The 23,599-nt window shown below is 44.7% G+C and overlaps 1 protein-coding gene across 1 annotated transcript in view; it reads right to left on the bottom strand.

The window, feature by feature from the left end:
• Window positions 1-12,423, bottom strand: part of LAPTM5 (lysosomal protein transmembrane 5) — a 36,245-nt gene extending 23,822 nt beyond the window's left edge. The window contains exon 1 of the mRNA XM_029571144.1: window positions 12,253-12,423. Within this exon, the coding sequence (XP_029427004.1) occupies window positions 12,253-12,342 (90 nt within the window). The 5' untranslated portion in view covers window positions 12,343-12,423. The remainder of the gene's footprint in view (window positions 1-12,252) is intronic.
• Window positions 12,424-23,599: the final 11,176 nt, after the last annotated feature.

Below are 23,599 nucleotides of genomic sequence, written 5' to 3'. Positions count from 1 at the left end.
AGCGCTCTTAGCCTTCATGCTTTCCTTTGCCCGTCTATGTTGTTTCTGGAGGACAGAAGGGTTCCAAAGGGTGCAGTCTGCAGACTCCTGATAGGTGCTCCGAGGACGAGGGAGAGCTTGATGGGGGGAGAGGGGGCAATGTGGCCGTCCCCCTCAAAAGATTTATTGTGATGAAAGAAGCACCTACTCCGCCATCCTGGTGGCACCTTCCTGATCGGTGGCACCCATCCTGGTGACACCTTCCTGATCGGTGGCACCCATCCTGGTGGCACCTTCCTGATCGGTGGCACCCATCCTGGTGGCACCCTATCGCCAGCATCCCCTTAAAAGCACAGGAGCGGGGCCCGGTGGTGATTCAGACTTACAACCCTAATGCCTTTGGCTTGCGAGCCCCTGTACCTTTAAGAGGATGCCCCCCTCCCCCTCTCAGAAAGTGCCACCAGGACAGAAAAGTCTCCCTTTCTTTTAACCGGGCAGGCCTAAGCAGCTGCTTATGCTGCTTAGTGGGTAATCTGGGCCTGGTAGGTTGCAAGTGCCAACGCGCCTGTTACCCTAATCGTGGTATTTGCTCCACAAAGTTTACAGGAAATCAATCAGGGCCGGATTTAGGCACAGGCAACATAGGTCCGTGCCCAGGGCACCAAATTCTGAAGGTACCCAAAGACCAAAACTCCCTATGCTGCTCTCTGATTTCCAGGGGTGAAACTCCCCCCCATCCCCAATCCTCTGCCTATGGGCACCATAATCTTAAATCTGGCCCTGAAAACAAGAGGTGATCATGATTAGCATACCTGGGAAGTCTCTGGATTTGGCCAGGAGACTCCGGAATTCTGGAGGAATTGCCAGATCTCCAGGCCAACATACAAAAAATCTGGATGCTCCTACCTGCTCATGCACCCCAGGAAGAAAATTGTGTGTGTGAAAGCCAGAGAGCATGTGAGGGTGACAGCCTGAATATGTGTATGAGAGAGAAAGACAGCATGTGCGAATGAGAGCATGTGAGTGTGTGACAGAGAGAGACAGCATGTGCGAGTGAGAGCCTGTGAGTGTGTGTGAGTGACAGAGAGACAGCATGTGCGAGTGAGAGCCTGTGAGTGTGTGACAGAGAGAGACAGCATGTGTGAGTGAGAGCCTGTGAGTGTGTGAGTGACAGAGAGAGACAGCATGTGCGAGTGAGAGCCTGTGAGTGTGTGAGTGACAGAGAGATACAGCATGTGCGAGTGAGAACCTGTGTGTGTGTGTGTGTGTGTGTGTGTGTGTGTGTGAGAGAGACAGTATGTGAGACTGAGAGCCTGTTTGTATGTTTTAGAGAGGAAGGGAAGAAGAAGTCAGGAGGAGAGAGTTGAAACAGAAATTTAAAAAATAGAGACCATAAAAGAATTAGGAAAAGAATGAGAGGGGGAACATAGAAAAAAAGAGACCAAGACCAACCAAGTAGAAAAATAAGATCAGACAACAAAGTAAAAAAACCCCAAAACATTTTATTTTGATTATTTAGTGATTGGTATATGCTAGCTTTGGAAATGTGCAATATATATTTGTATTTTGCTTACTCTTCAGTATTCCACTGTTCAGAGTCTGCTTTCTCAGGCTTTCCATTTCAGTTTTGTTTGCATGTTTCTGTTTCTAATTTGCGGACCCTTCTTCTGTATTAGGTGACTGAGGTGCAGTATTTCTGTTAGAGTGCAGAGATCTGTAGAAGAACGGCTTGTTCTGTTACCCTAGTATGTGCTGTATTAGTGTTCCTCGGCCTGCTATAATATTTGCACTGCTGCTTTTTCATAGGTAAGCTTACTGCTATTTGAGTCCTGAGATTTAGTGCTGGTATGATATGGTTCGGCAAGGTTTAGGTGTCTTTTTTAGTTTTTGTTTGTTACTTCAAGTGTTTGGCAGTGGAGGGTGTTTGGTTTGCTGTTACTGAGGTGAGTGTGTGGAAGAGGGGGAGAATTGGGTGAGTGTGCGTGTGTGTGAGAGTCTGTGGGTTAATGAGAGGTATGAGAGTGTGTCTGAGAGTGAACGTGCGAGCCTATTAGTGTATGTGCGCATGCTGCTACCGGTGATTTCAAGGCATCTCAAGGTGCCTTGAAATCAAAGGTTCCCAGGAATGATGATTAGTGCCGGAGAATCATGAATCAGAGAATAAATTACAAAGTGCCTGATATCATGGAGGACTTCGTCATTTCTTCCCCAATAAGACCCTTGCTTGTGGCCTCAAATGAAGGCTTTTCCTCCGATCTTAATATTCCTCCCTGTCTTCCCCCTTGTTTTTTGTAGAACCTTCCACCCTCACTGGCCAGGAAGGGAATCCTGCTCTCAGTTCTGTTCCCTTCCTCCCATCCTTGCTCTTTAGTGGATACCCACTCTCACTCTCACCAATCTACCCGGCCCACCAGAACTGCCAACAAAGGCACCCTACTTGTACCCTCACTTAAAACAGCCCACCTCTCCTCCACATGCGACTGTGCCCTCTCAATTGCCAGCCCTTCACTCTGGAAATCCCTGTCTCCAAACCTACGCCTCCAACCATGCACCTTCAAATTTAAAAAGACATTAAAACGAGCCTATCCGGACTAGTCTTCCACACAAAATGTCTTCCCATGTGCTTCTGCATTATGATGTTATACTATTTCCCTTATAAGCAATACTATTTTTCCTTATGTTAAGGATTTCTATGTTCATTTGTTGTTAATTTAAATTTCTACGCTGCTCTTGTGCTGTCCCCCTCCCAGTTCCTACTCCCTGTTAATATCTACTTTCAAACCTGCTGTTCAAATGTGAACCGGCCTGATGTCCCCACTAATACCGGTATAGAAAAGTCTTTAAATAAATAAATAAATAAATAAATACCCTCACGTGCACAGCGAACTTCTAACTGGCGTGAGGATCACAGTTTAAGCAGGAGAATAAAACTACAGGGACTGTGTCTAAGCCTCAGGCATGGACACAGTGGATGGACTGTCCACCGATGGCCCACAGTCAGACCCTGGGCATGGCCATTTGGATACGGAGCAAGAGACCAAGACGTGGGAGACAATGATCCTGGAAGCTAAAACCTGTTGGGCATAATTTAAAACACTATGCACAATCCACAAACTAATCTATGAGGAAAATACTGACTGGCTAAACACTGCACTACGACTACATGTCCCCCAGAGAAATCTAAGATCAGCCAATAAAGCTCTACTAACCATCCCCTCTGTAAAGACAGCAAAACTGACACATTATTATCCTATTATTCATATAAATGGAATTTCCAATCCACAATCCAAATAGCGTATATTATTTGAATCATGTAACCGAAACTTTATTGGCACCTACTAGCTAATTTATAATCCTAACCAGACTTATTTATGTGCCTATCTGTAAACCGTTGTGATGGTATACTACTAAACGACGGTATAGAAAAGTTTTTAAATAAATAAATAAATAAAATAACTAGTACGAGCTCTCCAGCCCCATGGGGGCCATGGCAAGAGCAAACTCAACCAAGGTCACCATCACATGCATCTGACCAATGTTAGACTGGATGCTATTATTAACAGGCAGTTTGCATGACTGGTGTCTGTCGGAGGGCCCTGGGGATTTGTCTATCGATATTTTTAAATCACGCGCGCTTTCAGAGTAAGCCCCATTGCACCTGTTCAAACTCTAAAGAACGCAGCGTTTAGCTAAAGTCTGTCGCTCCTTCCCTTTCCACTCTGAAAAATCTCAGGATTTGCTTGTTCAACAGCCCTTGGAGAGAACTGCTGCACCATAAATCTTCCACCCAGACCCTACAAAAGAAAAAAGGTTATGGAGTGAGCGAGGCCATTGAAGACAAATGCCATTTGCTGTCAATGAACATTCCTTGTCATTTGCAGTAGAGTTGCCTGCTGACTCTGTTTTGCTTTTTTTTGTTGTTTTTTTCCAGGAAAGTTTGATCCAGTCCTGGTCTTACTCTCCCCCCGGCCCCCACCCACCCATGCAATGACCTGTGCTGTGAAATCAGTACTAGATCAGCCTGTGCCGATGAAATGGGGGGGGGGGGGGGGGGCCAGCTGGCAGCCCGAACTCACAGTAGCAGCAGCAAAACCAAAACCATAGTTTACACTGACATAACTAACAATGCTGTGTCAACCCAAAAATCCCCTTCGCTTTTCAGAAACCACCACCAGCCTTTCGATGAAGAAATATTTCCTTATCTTCTGCCCCCTTTCATCATCATCTCGTGGCTTCAGGACTTCCTTGCCAAGGAAAAATGCCTTCTGTGCACTCTTTGTCTCTGTCACATTCTGCCCGTCCTTCCTTGCCTCCGAGTCTCACTTCGGCTAGGGCCCTGCACCATTTTGGTGCCCGTTTCCTCTACCGCCTCTTAACTTTCCCATAAGCTTTTGGAGATACAGCTTCCAGAACTGGACGGGCACAACGCCCGGAGGGGCCAATGCAATAAAGTGCGCCCAGGCTTTTACGCCCATAATATTACAGAGGCTCCCAAATGAGGTAACACAGCAGCACAACAGAGTAAAAAAAAAAAAAAAAAGTACACATCTTTGCTATAATTCTTGGTGAAATCTATGGATTTTCTGAGGAAATCAAGCCAATGGGATTCTGTGCTTCCCTATGTACAGTGAGTCAATGAACATTTTCTTTGCTAAACAGGGATCAGGATCATGAAATGTTTCCACCAAGGAGGCCAATCAGAGAGATGTATCTTTGGCACTCCTCGTGCTGCTTCTTGTCGCCTCACCTCTTCCTGCTTGATTATTTTGAGGCATTTATCAAGAAGGCAGGATGGATAAGAAGACTCATGCAAGTCAAAGGAGATAAGTGTCAAATCGTGAAGTGATAAGGAACAGGGCTGGCTGGGAAAGGCCTGCCATCCAGATAAGAGCAGCAGCACATTTCCACTCTGCTGCTGAGATCTGCAATTGGGAAGTCGCTAGAAACAGAGTCATTGTGCTTTGCAAACTCTGCTGCCCAGTCATGGGGCATCATTGCAGAAAGTGACAACGGGCATAGAATTATAGGGACTGATTACAGGAAAAAGGAGAACCCATGGCAAGGGGTTTCGGTGACAGGCTAAGGGGAAAATGACACCCCCCCCCCCCCCATGATGCATAGAGGAACCAACTAGGGGAGAATAGGATCCCCATGATGCAGAAGTACAGCGACTGAGTCTAGGATAAATGACCCCATCATGCAGCATTAGTGTGACTAGCTAAGGGCATGTATGATGGCTGATACTGAACAAGAACAGCCCTTGGGTGCTCAACTGCACCTAGGAAAATGAAAACATGGCCCTGCGTGCTCCATAAAGAATGCCATAGCATACAAGCTCCGTTCCCAATGTCCCTGACTGATGAAATCTACAACAATGGTCCCGCTGGGGGCCTGTTCTAGCAATCAACCAGCCCAGTGACTTTATGTGGTGCTTAAAAATCCCCATTTCCTATATTCCCTTAGGGCCAGATTCAAGGCTCAAAGCACGATCAATACAGCCTGTTTGCTGTTAATCCTGTTATATGTAATTAATATTTATTAATTCTGTTATTTGTAAAGCATTGTTGCTAATTTATTGTTAATTGTAAACCGCGGTGATGTATATTTTACGTACTGCGGTATATAAAAACCTCTAAATAAATAAATAAATAAATAAATTCAGGGCACCAAAAATAGAAGTAAAAACAGCCCGCAAGTCGGTTGCTCTGCCTGCACAGTTGTGAAAAGGCTCTTGGGGGCAGGGAATTGATAATAAAAGTTTCTATCCCTCTTTGTCTGTTCTTCAGGTGCTTTCCATCTCCCCCCCCCTCCAAAAAACCAGCAACGGCACCGCGCACCGCTGGTGGCCGCCGCTCACGCACGGCAGAACGCGTGCACGTCTCTGCTACAACCACCACCATCCTATGCAGATCCCTGGCAGGCAGCCCTTGCTAATGTAAAGCAAGGAAGGATTCTGGGTGCTTTCCACTGCAACTTAAAACCAGAAAGCAAACACCCATGAAGAAACCCATATCGCAGCATGCGACTAATCCACCAACAGACAAGTTGCTGTGACGCCACAGCGAGCTGGATAACCGAGACTCCGCAATTCAGGGAGCTCAATGGCACAAATGTCTGTGAATTAAGCAGGGCAACAATCGTAATAGGAATTCGCCCAACTCCAGGCCGAAAACTGCCCTACCCTCAGAGGATAAAACGTACACCCGCTCTTCCACAACGCCAGGGAGGCGGTTAGTGCGTGGGAGGTGGGGGACTTCATTCTGAAATCTCTGTGCTTTTCGGCACCTACTTTGCACCTGTTTTAAAGCAGGAGCTGCAAACTCTGCCGCTAATTTTTGTAACCGCGGTCTCTGCCTGCACCAAGCGGACAAAGGGGCCGATGCAATACAGTGCGCTCAGGGGATCAGCGCCTATTTAACGCGCGGTCCGACGCGGAGTGAATGAGTTAGCGCTCATCACGTGCAAATGCACGCGAACGAGGCTATTACTCATTCACTCCAAATGCAAAAAAATATAGATGTGCGTCTCAGATATTTATCGCTCAGAAAAGCAGAAAAAACTGCTTTTCTGTACTTTTTTTAAAGTGAAAAAAAAAATCTGCCGGCCACTTTGAAGACCGACGCCGAGATGCTCGGCGTCGGTTTTCATAACCGGCCGGCTGCCGTAATGAAAACAGACGCTGATAAAGTCCACGTCGCTTTTCATAACCGGCTGACTACAGATATGAAAACCGACGCCGAGTTTATTGGCATCGGTGTTCAGACCACCGGTAACCACGGGGTCGCGTTAGCAAGGAGGCGCTGCGATCATGCTAGCGACCCTAGCGCCTCCTTGCTAGCGCGACCCCCTAATTTGTTTATTGCTTGGAGCCCCCCCTCGCGGGCGCCATGCATGCGATAAGAAAGCGGGTGCTGAAATGTCAGCGCCCGCTTTCCGCAAATTTTATTGCATCAGCCCCAGAGGGAGAATCCATGGGGAGCTTCCCTTTTGAAAAATAAAAATGTACTCGCAGGTCCATAGGCATGAGATACTCGCCAGACCTGCAAACTCCCTGCAGCGTTCATCTCCCTGCAGCCCGACAGCTCTCATCCTGGGCCTCAGAAACTCCCCGGCAGCTCCGGATTATCAGGATATTCACAAGGAATATGCCTGCGGCCTATGCATGCATTCAGTGGGGTTGAAACAACCACTTTGGTGCCCATCCATACCCCCTTGGGAAACTCTGCAGAAAAAATGTAAGAGTTTTGCACGCAATATTTAAATATTCTGCAAAATTCTGCTTACATTATTTGTCAAAATAACACAATAAAATCACTGTTTTTGAATAATTAATTTCAAATGCAATACAAAAGAAAAGTTGCCACTCAAAAATGGATAATTTTTATTGTTTAGGTAGATTTTTCCCCAGGGATACTGTAAAAGTACATCATAAGGCCCTGCCCTTCCCTCTAGGCTTCAATCCCACAGCTCTCTCGCCACAACCCAGGCTCAAACACACCCTTCTCTCCTACCCACCACACTAAACCACTGGGCTCTTTCCCTCAGCCCATATTCAACACCCCTCCAGCTCTCTTTCCCTTTCTCCTCTACCTCAGAACCCTCCCCCTGCTCTCTCTTTCTTTCCCAGGCTCAATAACCAACCCCTGCCCTCCCTCTGTTCCCCCCCTCCCCCATGATCAGTATCCACTGCTCTCCTTCTCCCCCAGGCTCAATACCCACCTTCCCTCCCACCTTCCTCTCTTTCCCCCCTAGCATCTATCTCATCCCAGGCCTCTTTCCCCCAATCTCCTTGGCTCAACGACCTTTGCCCCCATCAGATTCAAATCCCCTTCCCCATCTCAATTTTCTCTGTTACTCTTAGGGTGTACGCACCCCTTTTTAAGCCTGCTAGCCTTGATGTCACCATTGTGCGCAGCTGCACTGAGGAAACCCAGCAACGATGAATGAGAAAAGTCACAGGTTTTAGCTTCCCTGTCCCAAAGAGCTTAGAGTTCAGACATTGAATCTGAGCACAGGGGCAGGTGCCCTGCAGAATTCCTGCACCACATAAATGGTTGCACAGCTGGGGGGATTTTCATCTCTTGGCTTTTTTCATGAGCTGCAAGAGAAAAGATATTTGGTACTAGTGACATGGAAATTTCTTTAAATTACATTCACGGAGCAATTCCCCAAATCCAGAAAAAAAAAATTTCAAAGGATTAGTAAATGGGATCACTGAACTTTTTTTTTTTTTTTTTTTTTAAAGAAAAATCTGAAGAGGATCCACAAACCCACCTCTAACTAAAAACTCCGGAGGCAGATTTCAGTGGCTCAGCAAACCTACTTTGCTGGACCAACATTGTGGAACTCCATCCCACCAGATTTGCGACAGGAACCCTGCCTTCCTACATTTAGGAAAAGACTTAAAACGTGGCTATTCACGAAAGCCTTTCCTGAACTAAACTAAACCTATTCCATTATTACCTATTCGCTCAGACTTTGCCTTAATCATAGTAATTAATATCCCTACCTCATAAGGGCAATTCTTCAACGCTATAAGCACATTGACTGGCATATATGTTATATATATTTAAACCCCTGCTTCTTTTCTCTGATCCAAGTTATATTACTTCCTTGTTTTATTGTAACTGCATTCCTTAGCCTTCTCTTGTTTAACGTTTTTTACTACTATTACTATTATTTTATTATTATTATTACTTAGATCAATGTTATTTATTGCCTTTTGTTCCCTATCTACTTGTTAATTGTAAACCGACATGATGCGATTTTTATCGCGAATGCCGGTATAGAAAAACTTAAATAAATAAAATAAATAAATAAATACTTGGGATTTTTAAAAAATGCAAAGAGAATATTTGAATTTTATTGGGATTTTACTCTGGAGCTGCTGACAAATACAATCTGATGGATTTCCCCAGCAGACCTGGGGCCGGAGATTTTTATGGTGAACTGGAACCAGGCTGAATTGCAGCTGAATTTCATGTAGGTAGGGATGGATACCCGCCTTTTCAAAACACAAATTGTACCCCAATTTGATCAGTCATAAAAAGTACAAACTACAACATCACTGAAAGCACAATAAAACCACAACCTCTACACCAAAAATAAAAACCACATACTAAAAATCCAGGCAGGAAAACGAATGTAAGAGAAATAGCCACATAATAATACAAGGAGCCAATATAGAGAAGCTGCTGTTCACTGCTTGACGGTTTGTGTATTATATGCTGGGTGACTGTGGCAGGACGGTGGTCGAGAAACGAAGTAAAATTGATTCGTTAGTGTCCTGCAAAGACTTAGGCCTAGAATTCATCTTAAGAACATAAGAACATGCCATGCTGGGTCAGACCAAGGGTCCATCAAGCCCAGCATCCTGTTTCCAACAGAGGCCAAAACCAGGCCACAAGAACCTGGCAATTACCCAAACACTAAGAAGATCCCATGCTACTGATGCAATTAATAGCAGTGGCTATTCCCTAAGTAAAATTGATTAATAGCCATTAATGGACTTCTCCTCCAAGAACTTATCCAAACCTTTTTGAACCCAGCTACACTAACTGCACTAACCACATCCTCTGGCAACAAATTCCAGAGCTTTATTGTGCGTTGAGTGAAAAAGAATTTTTTTCCGATTAGTCTTAAATGTGCTACTTGCTAACTTCATGGAATGCCCCCTAGTCCTTCTATTATTCGAAAGTGAAAATAACCGAGTCACATCTACTCGTTCAAGACCTCTCATGATCTTAAAGACCTCTATCATATCCCCCCTCAGCCGTCTCTTCTCCAAGCTGATTAGCCCTAACCTCTTCAGCCTTTCCTCATAGGGGAGCTGTTCCATCCCCTTTATCATTTTGGTTGCCCTTCTCTGTACCTTCTCCATCGCAACTATATCTTTTTTGAGATGCGTGTGCCTTCCCTTCTCCCACCGACCCCCACCCCCACCCCCCTCAAATTTTGTAAAACAGAGAGCAAGGCGCTCAGACAAGTTTGTCGAGTACAACACGGGTTCTGAGGGATTTCGGAGCTGACGACTGGGAGGGGCCTAGGTGGACTTTGGAAGAATTTTATTTATTCATTTTAAATTGCTTATCCACCACATTCGCTGCAGATCGTAGCGGTTTACAGTTAAAAACACTCATAAGAAACATAAAATTAAAACAATGCAAATGAAAACAAAACAATGCTATAAAATAATATTCCATAGAAATAAAGTACCCTTTAGTTTTCTGCAACCCCCATCTGTAATCCTAGTCTGCGTTTATGAATTCACTGAAAACCTGCCTACACGTTTTTAGATATATTTTTAAACTCTTTCGCAACAGAGATAAGCCGTAGATTTTCAGGCGTGGTGTTCCCTAAAATAGGACCCACAACCGAGAAAGCTCTATCCCTCAGCCCTCCGTGCCCTAGGTGTGCCTGCTGGATTGATGGCACATTCACACGTCCTTTGATTGAAGAAGGTAAGCAGCACTAAGGGGTGTATTCATGCCCAGCCAAGAAGAGGCAGCTTTGTGAATGATTTTGTGAACTAATGTTAACGCTTTATACTGTATTCTGTGTTGTATCGATAACCAATGGAGGTTCACTAAGTCGGGAGTCCTGTGAACTGAATGTGAATGGAGGACTAGTCCATTTGGGGCAAGGAAGTGTGGAATGGCTAGCACAGGCAGTGGCCCATTGGCAACAAACAGATTCCAGCAGTGCCGCAGTCATTGCTCCAAAATAAACAATCAATATTAACTGTGGTACTGCTGGAATCTGATCCTATCACGATATATGTAATATATATCTGTCTATCCATTGATACTCGTTTTCACTGCATTTCATTTATGTACCAGACACATACTGAAAAAACAAACAGAAGAGAATTGGTTTCCAGACCAGCTCTGACATTCATCTTACAAAAGTAAATGTCTGCTCTCAGCTTTTATGTCAAATTATTATGTGGAAGTTGATTGCAATTATGAAAGATATTTGTGCCTCTAATTAGACAGATATTTTCCTATTCTTGGCTTTAAAACTTGGGAAAATGGGTCATTCCTAGAAATACGCACTTAATGGAATATTATATGTTTGATGTACAAATACGAAGCTACTGCAGCTGAACTGTAGAAAATTTCAGGTAATCTAGAAACCTCTAGCTCAGGGAATGTAATTGCAGTCTGGTTTGTTGTATCATGAAATAAACTCTGTTGCACAATATGCTCATCATATCCTCCCAGTCAAGTCAATGTTACGTTCACTAAGTGGCAATTGTATAAAATAGTTCATGTGAATTGAATAAATAAATATATATAAAGCAAAAAACCTGTCTCCCCTTTATAGTCATTTGCTTTAAAGATACTTACAGAGGTATTTGAACCTGTGACCTCGAACAGCCTGGCAATATTTGGCCTAACATTACTAAAGAAAAGATTTTTATTCCGCCTAGGCACAGAATCGAGGAAAAGGTCCTTTGACAACAAGGCCCATAGCATGATTTTCCACTCCTTCCTTGGTCCAATAAAAGCAAGGTCGGCCAGCTTTAGCGAGTAAGCGCCTTACGGAGGTGGGGGCGGGTGCTGGAGATTCTCCATTGGAAAGGTTTTGCAAGTGAACCCACAAAACATGATGCACCTTGCATGCAACATTAGTGCTTTGAAAAAAAAACTACATCCCATAACTGAATGCGAAGGCCGGCACAATAATTTAGAACATGAAATAATGCGTTTATGAGGCGCACGTCTGGTTCCAAATATCTTTACCCTAATTTCTTGGATTATTTTTTCCTACGCGTTCCTCTATTCCTGTCCTTCTTCCTTGATGCTATTTTACCATCCCTTCACTCCTTTATTTTCTTTCCTGCTGTATCTCATTCTATGTACAAAATCCGTAATTTGGGGCACCAGATCCCATAGTTATAATAATAATAATAATAATAATAATAATGTTATTCTTAGATTATGCCTTACCAGAAAAAGTGCTCAAGGCACAGAACAGCAAAAGTATCCAGCATAAGAGAGCAGAATAAAGTCTTAACCTCGAAGCCGCAGCTAACATGACCGTAAAATAATTTAAAGATGGTGCCATTTCTAACGTGAGGACAGGGAGCGGGGGGAATTGGGGACCTCCTGGCCTATGTCTCATAGTCCAATGGTAGGGAAGTTGATCCGCAGTCAGGTAAACTCAGGCACAGGAAAAATAACAGGACAGAGGCAGCAGATGCATTCAAGCTAAGGTGTCCGCTACGACTAGCATCGTTCCCTCTCTAGTAGTGGAAGATAAAAAGGTTACCATGTGGTAGATGGCCAACGCCACCGTTGAGGTCCTGACATTGAGGCAGCAGCAGCACCTTAGAAGCTCCTGGGGCGTACGGGAGGCCATGGTCGTTTTCTCCCCTCTGCCAAAGGCTGCTCAGACTGTAGATGTGCGAGATGTTATCCAGAGCGGAAGGAGAGAGAGAGAGAGAGGGAGGCTCTCTACCTCAAACTCATGCTTCCTTCCTGATGGTGAAATGCGTCAAATCATCTGAAACAGTCTCATGACTCACTGCAGACAAGAGCTTCAGTCCCCAAACGCCAACAAAAATTGTTAGGGGGAAAAAAAAACCAAAAACAGCAAACCAGTGCATCATTATCTCTCAATCAGGCCATTTGCACGCTCGTTGCAAAATTCACACAAGATTAAAAAAAAAAAAAAAAAAAAAGTTTGCATACAGAACTAAAATTTGTTGAAACAGTTGGAAGGCAAAGTTTCAATGTTGCCTAATTTTAATTGTGATTATTTTTAATGGAGCACAGTAATTAAAAAATTCAGGTGTGGACAGCTGTGCGGATTTTGGTCCCAGATTATCATGCTGGATGCTCTCCACCTTGGTCTTTTCATCACATCTCTCCTCTCTGGTCAGGTCTTCTTTTTTATATTTTCCTCTTTCACCTCCAGAATGGCACAGCCCTCATTCTCCTCTGCTTCCATGCCACACCCCAGAATGGTGCAGCCCTACCCCTCTTCTCCCAGTAAGGAACAGCTCCCCCCACCCACCTCCAACACAAATACAAATCCTCTCGCTTCTGCTTTCACCATCCCTCCAGGGTTATAGAAGGTGATTTGGCATCTCCGGCCAAGGGCAAAAGTGCGCTCTCACCCTCCTGTGTGTGCTTCACAGCGCCTATGAATGTATGGCCTTCCAGATTTTCTCTTTGTGGAAGAGATTATTGCTGCCCTAGCAGCCCATCTTGCATTTCACTATTTACATGAGCAGAGCATTGGCCAACTCACCCTCCTTGGAGGCACACCTCACCAATTGGATTTCCAGGATATCTATAATGATTATGCACGAGATAAGATTTGCATACATCGGAGACCCAAGGTGTGCAAATCTATCTCATGCATATTCAGTGAGTCAATCCTGAAAACCCAACTGGTTATTTGCGCCACCAAGAGAGGGTTCCCAGCAGTAACATCTCCCTTCTTCCAAAGCCTTTCGGTGAGGGATTAAAAGCATCATCCTGAATCGTTTACCAGATCTCGTCAGAGGAGATACCTGGACCATTCCCATTAGATTCCTAGGCTCCAGGTCTCTGTGGGTGCTCCTTGTTTCCCCGGAGCTCAGGAGGGCAGCGGTAATAAGCTACAATATTCTTTGAAACGGCTTTTTCTGAAGTGGCACATATCAGAGACACGTTACTACCGGACGACATTGCTCCCGCCCCGAGACCCACCTTTACATAACAGCGCAAGGAAAGCCAAACAATATTCCAGTTCAGCTTGTGTAGATTTGTTGTTGCTGCTGCTTTCCAAGACGTGAGCGCTGTTGTGAGTTGGCAACAGGGCAGTGCCTTCTTGGTGGGGGGTGGGGGAAGCAAATCAACAAAGTTCAGCCTCCCCCAGCTCCCACCACCGATTTCCTGATTTAGAGGGAACATTTTGTTACCCGGCCAGGATCGGGACGAAGTCTGCGTGGAGAAAGGGCAATGCGGACTTAGCGCGCACAGGCTCACCTGGGAAACCAGTGCGTGGAAGCCAGCGTGGCGGGCTGGCACACGTTTAGAGCTGCTCAGGATGGTAGGGGCCATGGGGCAAAATGGCGCCAGCTGGCCCCGAGACTGGCGCCATGTTCCTGGTTCTTTGAGGTTGGTCTCGGGGCCGGCCGGCACCATTTTAAGAGAGACATGGCAGGGTAGGAGCAAGTGGGGGGGGGGGGGGGGGGTCACTCATCCTGCCCCTTTCTTCTTGGACGCCTCCTCTGGAAGGGGTAAGTGAGGGCCAGGGAGGTTCCTGCCCTCAGCTCATTTCCAGGAGCGTGAGTGGGAGGGGACGTCACTGAGGAGGTTCCAGCTGGGCTTGGCTGAGCCCAGCAAAGTAGGCCAAGGCCCCTGCTTATTGGAGAGGGTGGGGGCAGATGGGTCAAGAGGTCTGGGGGGGGGGGGGGGGGGGAAGGGGCACCTTGTTTTTTTTTTTAATGAAAATACCCAAACAATTTTAAATATTTTTGGGCACGGCCCAACATGGCCTTTCTTGGTTTGGATGTTTCATTCATTTTAAACAAATGCTCGTCCCTCACTGCTGCTGACCCCCAGAAGAAATAAAAGTTTCTATTTTGGAAGACAGTTTTCGAGAGAGGCTTATTTTTCTGGTCACAGGCCAGGGGTTCAAAGCGTGAGTCTACCGGTCAAAGGAAGAGAGGAGGGAAGAGTTGTTTGCAATGGGGGCGCAATCAGATGGTCAGGGAGAGAAAAGGGAAGATTTTATTCCTCTTCCCTCTCCTGCATGACAGAATACAGAGCCCTGGTCCCTGGGCCAGATCTCACTTCACCATCTGCTCCATCACGTTTTGTGATTTTTTTGTTTGTTTGTTTTTTAACCCAAAGAGGCTGGCGACAGGCTCCAAAACCCAGCACCAGACCCTCCTTCATCGAATGTACCCCAGCCTACGGTTACATCCGCTCTAGTAAAGTTACACTGCATGTCCTCCAGGGTAAGGGGGTGCTCCACTGCCAGGAACTCGATCAGGCATGCGGTTTGATTTTATTTATTCATTTTTACAGTAGCTTTCTTTACCCAGTAAAACTGCGAGGTGCTAATCCCGTTTTTCTCCTTTGCTATTTCGATCTAAAACATCTTTAGGCCCCCACGAGGGCTCTTTTCTGCAGAAACAGCAAGCTGATGCCTTTGGTCAAATTATTTTGATTTGCACAGCTTTTACAACTGCTCCTACAATACAAGAATCAACAAGAGGAGTTTTTAGAGCTGGCACTCAGAGCCCTGATGATAATGAAAAGGAAGAGGTAGGATAACATTCATCCCAGTGACAAGATAGCGGGGGAGGGGAAGATCCTGGTACAGGATTTCAGATTAAGGGCCTCACTTAATAAAGAATATTTCCATAGGACCACAATGGGGAAAAGTCCCTTTTGAATAAGGCCCTTTATCTAAACTAACTTCATATAGATAAATATATTGTAAACCGGTACAATAAGACCTGGTCTTGAGTATCGGTATAGTAAAAGAAGATAGATAGATAGATAGATAGATAAATAAATAAATAAAGAGAGAGAGAGAGAGAGAGAGAGAGAGAGAGAGAGAGAGAGAGAGAGAGAAAATTAAATATATATCCCTCTGTAATTTGTATACCAAAGGGTAAACCCTCTAGCTCTTAAAACCTACACATGCAAATTTTTCATTAGGGATATGCTGTCATTTGTTTCATTTTGTTCGGTACGTGTTAATTGTTTTTAGCATGCACTAAAGTGATTTATCGTACACTAAAGTGAATTAGCACAGGTTGCGTCCTTTCAATGTGTACTAGCTGGTTTTAACGTACACTAAAACGAATCAGAATAAACTAAAATGAAAACGAAATGACAGCATTGAGACACTTTCAGCTGCACACCCCTACTTTTCATTAGAAGATTTTATTTAAAAATAAACTCAGTATGGTCTTGTATTTTCCACACACACAACCACTCCACTGTCCCCAGCATTCTTTTTCACTTGCTGTGGACACATATAAATGGAGCTGCAGGAAGAACAAATATTTCCTAATAAAATAAAGGTCTATTCATAGCCTGGACCTGGATTCCCTTGGAAAGCAGGCTTTCATTTTCGCATTGCCTCATCCTTTTATGGTCCAGACAGAGTCCCTTTGTTTTTTGCATCGGTCCAACCAGGCCCATCCCATACGAAATCCATAGCGCGCAAAAACAAACAGAACCTGCAGCCGCCTGCCAACCCATTTCTTTCCAGCCACTCAACGGTGACTGAGGGCCATTGAGTGTCTGGATGCCAAATCCCTGGAATAGCACTCTCATGAGTGGCCTCTTTGACTGGCCTGCATTCCACATAACACTTCCAAGAACTCGGCAGAACAAACAGAAGCCAGCCTCAGAAACCTGAGGGTGGTAGGCAGCGGATCTCTATTCTCCACACAAGGAAGCATGAAGCTGTTCCCACAGCACCAAAAGAACCCACAAGAAACATAAAAATTTGGTCTGCTCCTTTCGAGTCTCATGTTAACCACCATGGAAAATTGCCAAGATACTGTAGTCTTTCTTATCATCTTCACATAGTCCACTTTGTCGGATGTGCTTACATCAACAATACAAGCATCTTTTTATAAATAAACCGTAGAGATCCTCACCTCTCACAAATATGACCACTAACACATGTTATTCTCAGAATTTCGGTCATAACATTCATAAGAACATAAGAAATTGCCATGCTGGGTCAGACCAAGGGTCCATCAAGTCCAGCATCTTGTTTCCAACAGAGGCCAAACCAGGCCACAAGAACCTGGCAATTACCCAAACACAAAGAAGATCCTATGCTACTGATGCAATTAATAGCAGTGGCTATTCCCTAAGTAAATTTGATTAATAGCTGTTAATGGACTTCTTCTCCAAGAACTTATCCAAACCTTTTTTGAACCCAGCTACACTAACTGCACTAACCACATCCTCTGGCAACAAATTCCAGAGCTTTATTGTGCATTGAGTGAAAAAAACTTTTCTCCGATTAGTCTTAAATGTGCTACTTGCTAACTTCATGGAATGCCCCCTAGTCCTTCTATTATTCGAAAGTGTAAATAACCGATTCACATCTACTCGTTCCTCTCACGATCTTAAAGACCTCTATCATATCGCCCCTCAGCTGTCTCTTCTCCAAGCTGAACAACCCTAACCTCTTCATCTGTTCCTCATAGGGGAGCTGTTCCATCCCCTTTATCATTTTGGTTGCCTTCTCTGTACCTTCTCCATCACAACTATATCTTTTTTGAGATGTGGCGACCAGAATTGTACACAGTATTCCAGGTGCGGTCTCACCATGGAGCGATATAGAGGCATTATGACATTTTCCGTTTTATTAACCATTCCCTTCCTAACAATTCCTAACATTGTTTGCTTTTTTGACTGTTGCTGCACACTGAGCCGACGGTTTTAAAGTACTATCCACTATGATGCCTAGATCGTTTTCCTGGGTAGTAGCTCCTAATATGGAACCTAACATCGTGTAACTACAGCAAGGGTTATTTTTCCCTATATGCAACACCTTGCACTTGTCCACATTAAATTTCATCTGCCATTTGGCTGCCCAATCTTCCAGTCTTGCAAGGTCCTCCTGTAATGTATCACAATCTGCTTGTGATTTAACTACTCTGAATAATTTTGTATCATCCGCAAATTTGATAACCTCACTAATTGTATTCCTTTCCAGATCATTTATATATATATTGAAAAGCACTGGACCAAGTACAGATCCCTGAGGCACTCCACTGTTTACCCTTTTCCACTGAGAAAATTGGCCATTTAATCCTACTCTCTGTTTCCTGTCTTTTAACCAGTTTGTAATCCACGAAAGGACATCGCCTCCTATCCCATGACTTTTTAGTTTTCTTAGAAGCCTCTCATGAGGGATTTTGTCAAATGCCTTCTGAAAATCCAAATACACTACATCTACCGGTTCACCTTTATCTACATGTTTATTAACCTCTTCAAAAAAATGAAGCAGATTTGTTAGGCAAGACTTCCCTTGGGTAAATCCATAAGAACATAAGAAAATGCCATACTGGGTCAGACCAAGGGTCCATGAAGCCCAGCATCCTGTTTCCAACAGTGGCCAATCCAGGCCATAAGAACCTGGCAAGTACCCAAAAACTAAGTCTATTCCATGTTACCATTGCTAATGGCAGTGGCTATTCTCTAAGTGAACTTAATAGCAGGTAATGGACTTCTCCTCCAAGAACGTATCCAATCCTTTTTTAAACACAGCTATACTAACTGCACTAACCACATCCTCAGGCAAAAAATTCCAGAGTTTAATTGTACATTGAGTAAAAAAGAACTTTCTCCGATTAGTTTTAAATGTGCCCCATGCTAACTTCATGGAGTGCCCCTAGTCTTTCTACTATCCGAAAGAGTAAATAACCGATTCACATCTACCCGTTCTAGACCTCTCATGATTTTAAACACCTCTATCATATCCCCCCTCAGTCGTCTCTTCTCCAAGCTGAAAAATCTTAACCTATTTAGTCTTTCCTCGTAGGGAAGCTGTTCCATTCCCTTTATTTTGGTAGCCCTTCTCTGTACCTTCTCCATCGCAATTATATCTTTTTTGAGATGCGGCGACCAGAATTGTACACAGTATTCAAGGTGCGGTCTCACCATGGAGCAATACAGAGGCATTATGACATTTTCCGTTTTATTCACTATTCCCTTTCTAATAATTCCCAACATTCTGTTTGCTTTTTTGACTGCCGCAGCACACTGAACCGATGATTTCAATGTGTTATCCACTATGACACCTAGATCTCTTTCTTGGGTTGTAGCACCTAATATGGAACCCAACATTGTGTAATTATAGCATGGGTTATTTTTCCCTATATGCATTACATAAGAACATAAGAAATTGCCATGCTGAGTCAGACCAAGGGTCCATCAAGCCCAGCATCCTGTTTCCAACAGAGGCCAGGAAAAGACCACATGGTCCATCCAGTCTGCCCATCCATCCAATTAATTTAGCTTTATAATTCCCATCACTTCCTTAAAATAGAAACATACCTTGCACTTATCCACATTAAATTTCATCTGCCATTTGGATGCCCAATTTTCCAGTCTCACAAGGTCTTCCTGCAATTTATCACAATCTGCTTGTGATTTAACTACTCTGAACAATTTTGTGTCATCTGCAAATTTGATTATCTCACTCGTCGTATTTCTTTCCAGATCATTTATAAATATATTAAAAAGTAAGGGTCCCAATACAGATTCCTGAGGCACTCCACTGTCCACTCCCTTCCACTGAGAAAATTGTCCATTTAATCCTACTCTCTGTTTCCTGTCTTTTAGCCAGTTTGCAATCCACGAAAGGACATCGCCACCTATCCCATGACTTTTTACTTTTCCTAGAAGCCTCTCATGAGGAACTTTGTCAAACGCCTTCTGAAAATCCAAGTATACTATATCTACCGGTTCACCTTTATCCACATGTTACTTCCGGTACCTGTTTACATTTCTTTATACCTACATAAAATGTATTGCATAGCATCCTGGTTTATAGTGCTATATTAATTCTGAAATAAAAATTTTAAAATGATACAGTTCATATGAGAGTCCTTAGAGGAAGAAAGCCACGAGGCAAAGTTCTGTGGCCAAGCGACGTGACTCATTTGGATGAGCGCTTGCAGGGACCTGCAATTAACTTGAGAAGAACGAGGAAGTGCTTCTCCTCTGGGACAATCGGGGAACAACTGTGGTGCTCGCTTTGGTTGCTCATCCGATGGCGACGTGGACCAGGATTGGTAATGGCCGAAAATCAATTCTGTTTCAGGGCTGACTCCATCACTATCTTGCCATTACACGAATCACAAATTCCATTCGGATAATAGAGAGTAGTTCCAACAAGGGCTGAGCTTATTTAGCAGCTAAACAGGGATAGTCCTCTGTCAAAATTACTTTTTTTTTTTTTTTAAATATAGTTCTAGTGGCAATTGTTACAGAGCTCTGCCCATCTCTCTAACACTGGGCTTTACATTACATGGCTCCTTAATCGCTCTCAAAGCAATCTTAACAAATCTCTTCACAATTTTAATATCATCAGACTTCCAGTCCACTAAATTAATCTCATTTTAGGTGAGGATTAGATAGCTGGGAAGATTCCCTGTCGTTGTCATGATGACAAGTAATTATCTTGGTCTTGCTGTTCTACGGAGCAATCAGTTCCTTTCTCCTCCTGTATTGAGAGGTTGTCCCCCTATCTGGGGCCAGCAAGCAATAGGCTGCTGCCATGATCCGAGCCAGAGCGAACATCCTCACTCCCAGAGGTGCTCCCAAATAAATTACAGAGACGACCGTTTTCAAAACCTTATGCATGCATCACTAGATACTTTACCCCCTTCCCCCGCGCCTGTCTGAAGAGAAGCATTGCAGTGCATGTGTTTAGGTCAGGGGTGGTTATTCGATTTTTTTTTAATTTATGCACGCTGTTTTGCCCCCTGCTTCTCCACTTGGACATATAGCACGCACGCAGTTGCACACAGCATGCAGACTCTTTTGTTTGGTGGCTGCTGGTTTCCAAAAAGAAGGCCAAGCAGACAGTTCCCCTTTGAAAATTGGCTGCTGTGTGGGCTAATGGTGTCCGTGCACGTTGCAAATAATGTGGGCTATTACAAATTCCTCCCAACCCCCCACCCCTTGGATTTCAGACACGATCTTATGCCTTACTACGCCAGCTCTCTCCTCAGACTAATTTCCCTAGGTCGGTCAGGCTCAGTCTGGAAAGGACCGTTTGGATCCAGATTTACAGGGGTGTTCCTTGGAAAGCACCATCTCATCTTCAGCCACAGGGCTACACTTATGCATGTGACTGCTTCATATATTGGGTAACGAAGTCAAATGTTGGATGACTGCTGAGGCTCATTACACCTGTGTCCCATGTTGCTGAAGCAAAATTACTCAGCAATATTTGTGCCGTTACACATGGATGCCCCATATGCGGTATACTCACAACCTGCACCAAAGACTATGTTTGCTGTGGTAATCTATCTGGATGCTATCTGGCTCCTCCAGTTTTGCAGGGAGTTACATGAAAGCTTGCTCTGAAATTGGTGCAGTATTTGACACCGTGACCTATCAGCTTTTAATTCTTAAGACTGAGAGCGATTGGTCTTGCTGATAAAGCCTTAGCTTGATTTTCCTCTTTACTTTCGGATTGTGCTTTCCAAATAGGCTGGAATAACCAAGTTTCCAGAACAAATAAACTCCCATATGGAGTCCCACAAGGCTCTATCCTGTCTCTGTTGGTATTTAACAAAAAGATTTTAACCTTAGCTACTCTCATTCAGGATTTCGGTTTCTGTCCCTCATTCTATGCCGATGAAAATCAAATTATTGCTTTCTTTAATGTGAAAGATCGGCTGCCACTAATAAAAATGGCGCCGATGGCCCTTTACCCTTACCATGTGACAGGGTAACCATGCCATTGGCCGGCCCCTGTCACATGGTAGGAGCACTGGACGGCCGGCGCCATTTTTAAAGATGGCGCCGGCCATCCATGTCATTCAGCGTAGTGAGTAAACATAGAACATGAAGGAAGATAAAGACCATACGGCCCGTCCAGTCTGCCCATCCATATCCCCTGCTCAGCTTAGTACCGGGACTATACCCCACAATGCGTCTGGGTGCTTCCCTTTTGTGCTAATGCTTACAATCGAGTTATAATTATTCAGGATTTGTTTGTTTGTTTGTTTAATGGGGGGAGGGGGGAGGGTTGTTTGCATAACAGTTCCTTCTTTCTCCTCCCTTTTCTTCCAACTCAGTCGGACCCTGGTATGCCGGTGCCATGAGCCTTCACTCGCCACTACCCAGGGATTTTCCCCTTATTTAATAGACTTTTCCTCCCACTGTGTTCCTAGTCTGACAATTACTGCAACGTTCCTGAGGCTGGGAGCCGTGCACCAGAGCTTCTTCCAGAACCCTGTATCACGTGCTCCAAATCCAGCCACCAGGTGTCGCCCTGAGTCATCACTGAGGCTCCCTCTCCACCCCCGCCCTGAGTCATCACTGAGGCTCCCTCTCCACCCCTCTCTGCCCCCCCCCCTCCCCCAAGCACTGTGAGCCATGGGGACCCAATCCAGGAATCGAGCCAGGGACCCGACTGGTTATGGAGGACCCAAGGACCAGACTGAGCACTACCGGCATAGCCAAACAAAGAACGGATTTATAAAAGACAAGAGAGATGTGAAAACACAGTTTATATAGTTCTGGTCATACTGCGAGCTATTAAGAAATAATCTAAACTTATTACTGATATTTTTTTGGAGGGAACAATGATATAAAAATATTTTTTTTAAATCACATTAGACATTACATTAGGCTGCTTAAAGGGTCACACGAAGGCGTGAGGTCAGGCTTCTCGGACTTCAACACTGCTCCGTGCAGAAATGCAAACTGCTGGTTCTATATTTAGGGACAATTTGTAAAATGTTCACATTAGGACAACGCCTACGGACCGAAAGTTAAGTTTCAAACTGAGCTGTCAGTTTTTTAGCATGCAATTACAGTTCCCTTACTCTCTTAGTTTTTTGTTAAGATTTGGAGTGCCTGGTGTGAATAGTTGACCCTAAATGGGATCTACAGCAAGAGAGGTCGTTTAAATTCTCCGCACAAGATCTCGCTTTCCTTCTGATGTGTCTTTTTTTTTTTTTTTTTTTTAATCAGAAGCCATTGGTTTCTTGGTCATTATAGACAGATATCACCTGCCCGCAGAAAAAGAGGGGAGGGAGTGGCAGTGCAGGGGCAAGGAGTTTGCATAATATTTTACTGGCGATTGCCACACCAAACCCTGTGAGGGCCACGGCGTATGGAATGCAACATCTTTGTCATGGACAAGTACAGGACACAAGAGAGTGCCTATCGGGACGCGCACTGGGCCCCACCGATTCACTTAAAATACGGCAAAAAGCACAGAATTAATTAATTCATTGAAATACAGGGACTCCAGAATCCTTTATCAAGAAGGTAATCAGTGCGCTCATGAATTCTTCCATGCGCCTTGGGACAAGCATTTGTCTCCCTCCGATACGTTTATTTCGGCAACGTGAAAGGTATTGACCTGAAGCAGAGCCTTGGGTTTGTTAGCCCAAAAGCTGCTGCAGCATCTTCTGGTACCCTGTGATATGTTACATATTAGACTTATTAGCACAATTCTTACCTTTTATGTAAATTGATTTACTGCAACAAGCAAAAAACATGGGGGCAGATTTTCAAAGGGGTACGCGAGTAAGATACGCGCGTACCCCCTGAAAACCTGCCCCAACCTCCCCCTGTGCGCGCCGAGCCTATGTTGAATAGGCTCGGCGTGCACAAGCCCCGGGACGTGCGTAAGTCCCGGGGCTTTCCTGGGGGGGCGTGTCACGGTGGCGCGTCATCGGGGCAGGGCCACGGGTGTGGTTCTGGCCCGGGGGCATTTCAGGGGTGTGGCCGAGACCTCCAAAACTGCTCCTGGGCCGGGGAATCGTGCGCCGGTGGCCGGACCAGCGCAGGCGTAACTTTTCAAACCAAGGGGGGGGGGGGAGTTTAGATAGGGCTGGGGGAGTGGGTTAGGTAGGGGAAGGGAGGGGAAGGGAGGGGAAGGTGCGGGGGGGGGG

This window comes from Rhinatrema bivittatum, chromosome 11 (genome assembly GCF_901001135.1).
Source record: "Rhinatrema bivittatum chromosome 11, aRhiBiv1.1, whole genome shotgun sequence".
Taxonomy (NCBI): Eukaryota; Metazoa; Chordata; class Amphibia; order Gymnophiona; family Rhinatrematidae; genus Rhinatrema; species Rhinatrema bivittatum.
This window is presented reverse-complemented; position numbering and strand designations above follow the sequence as displayed.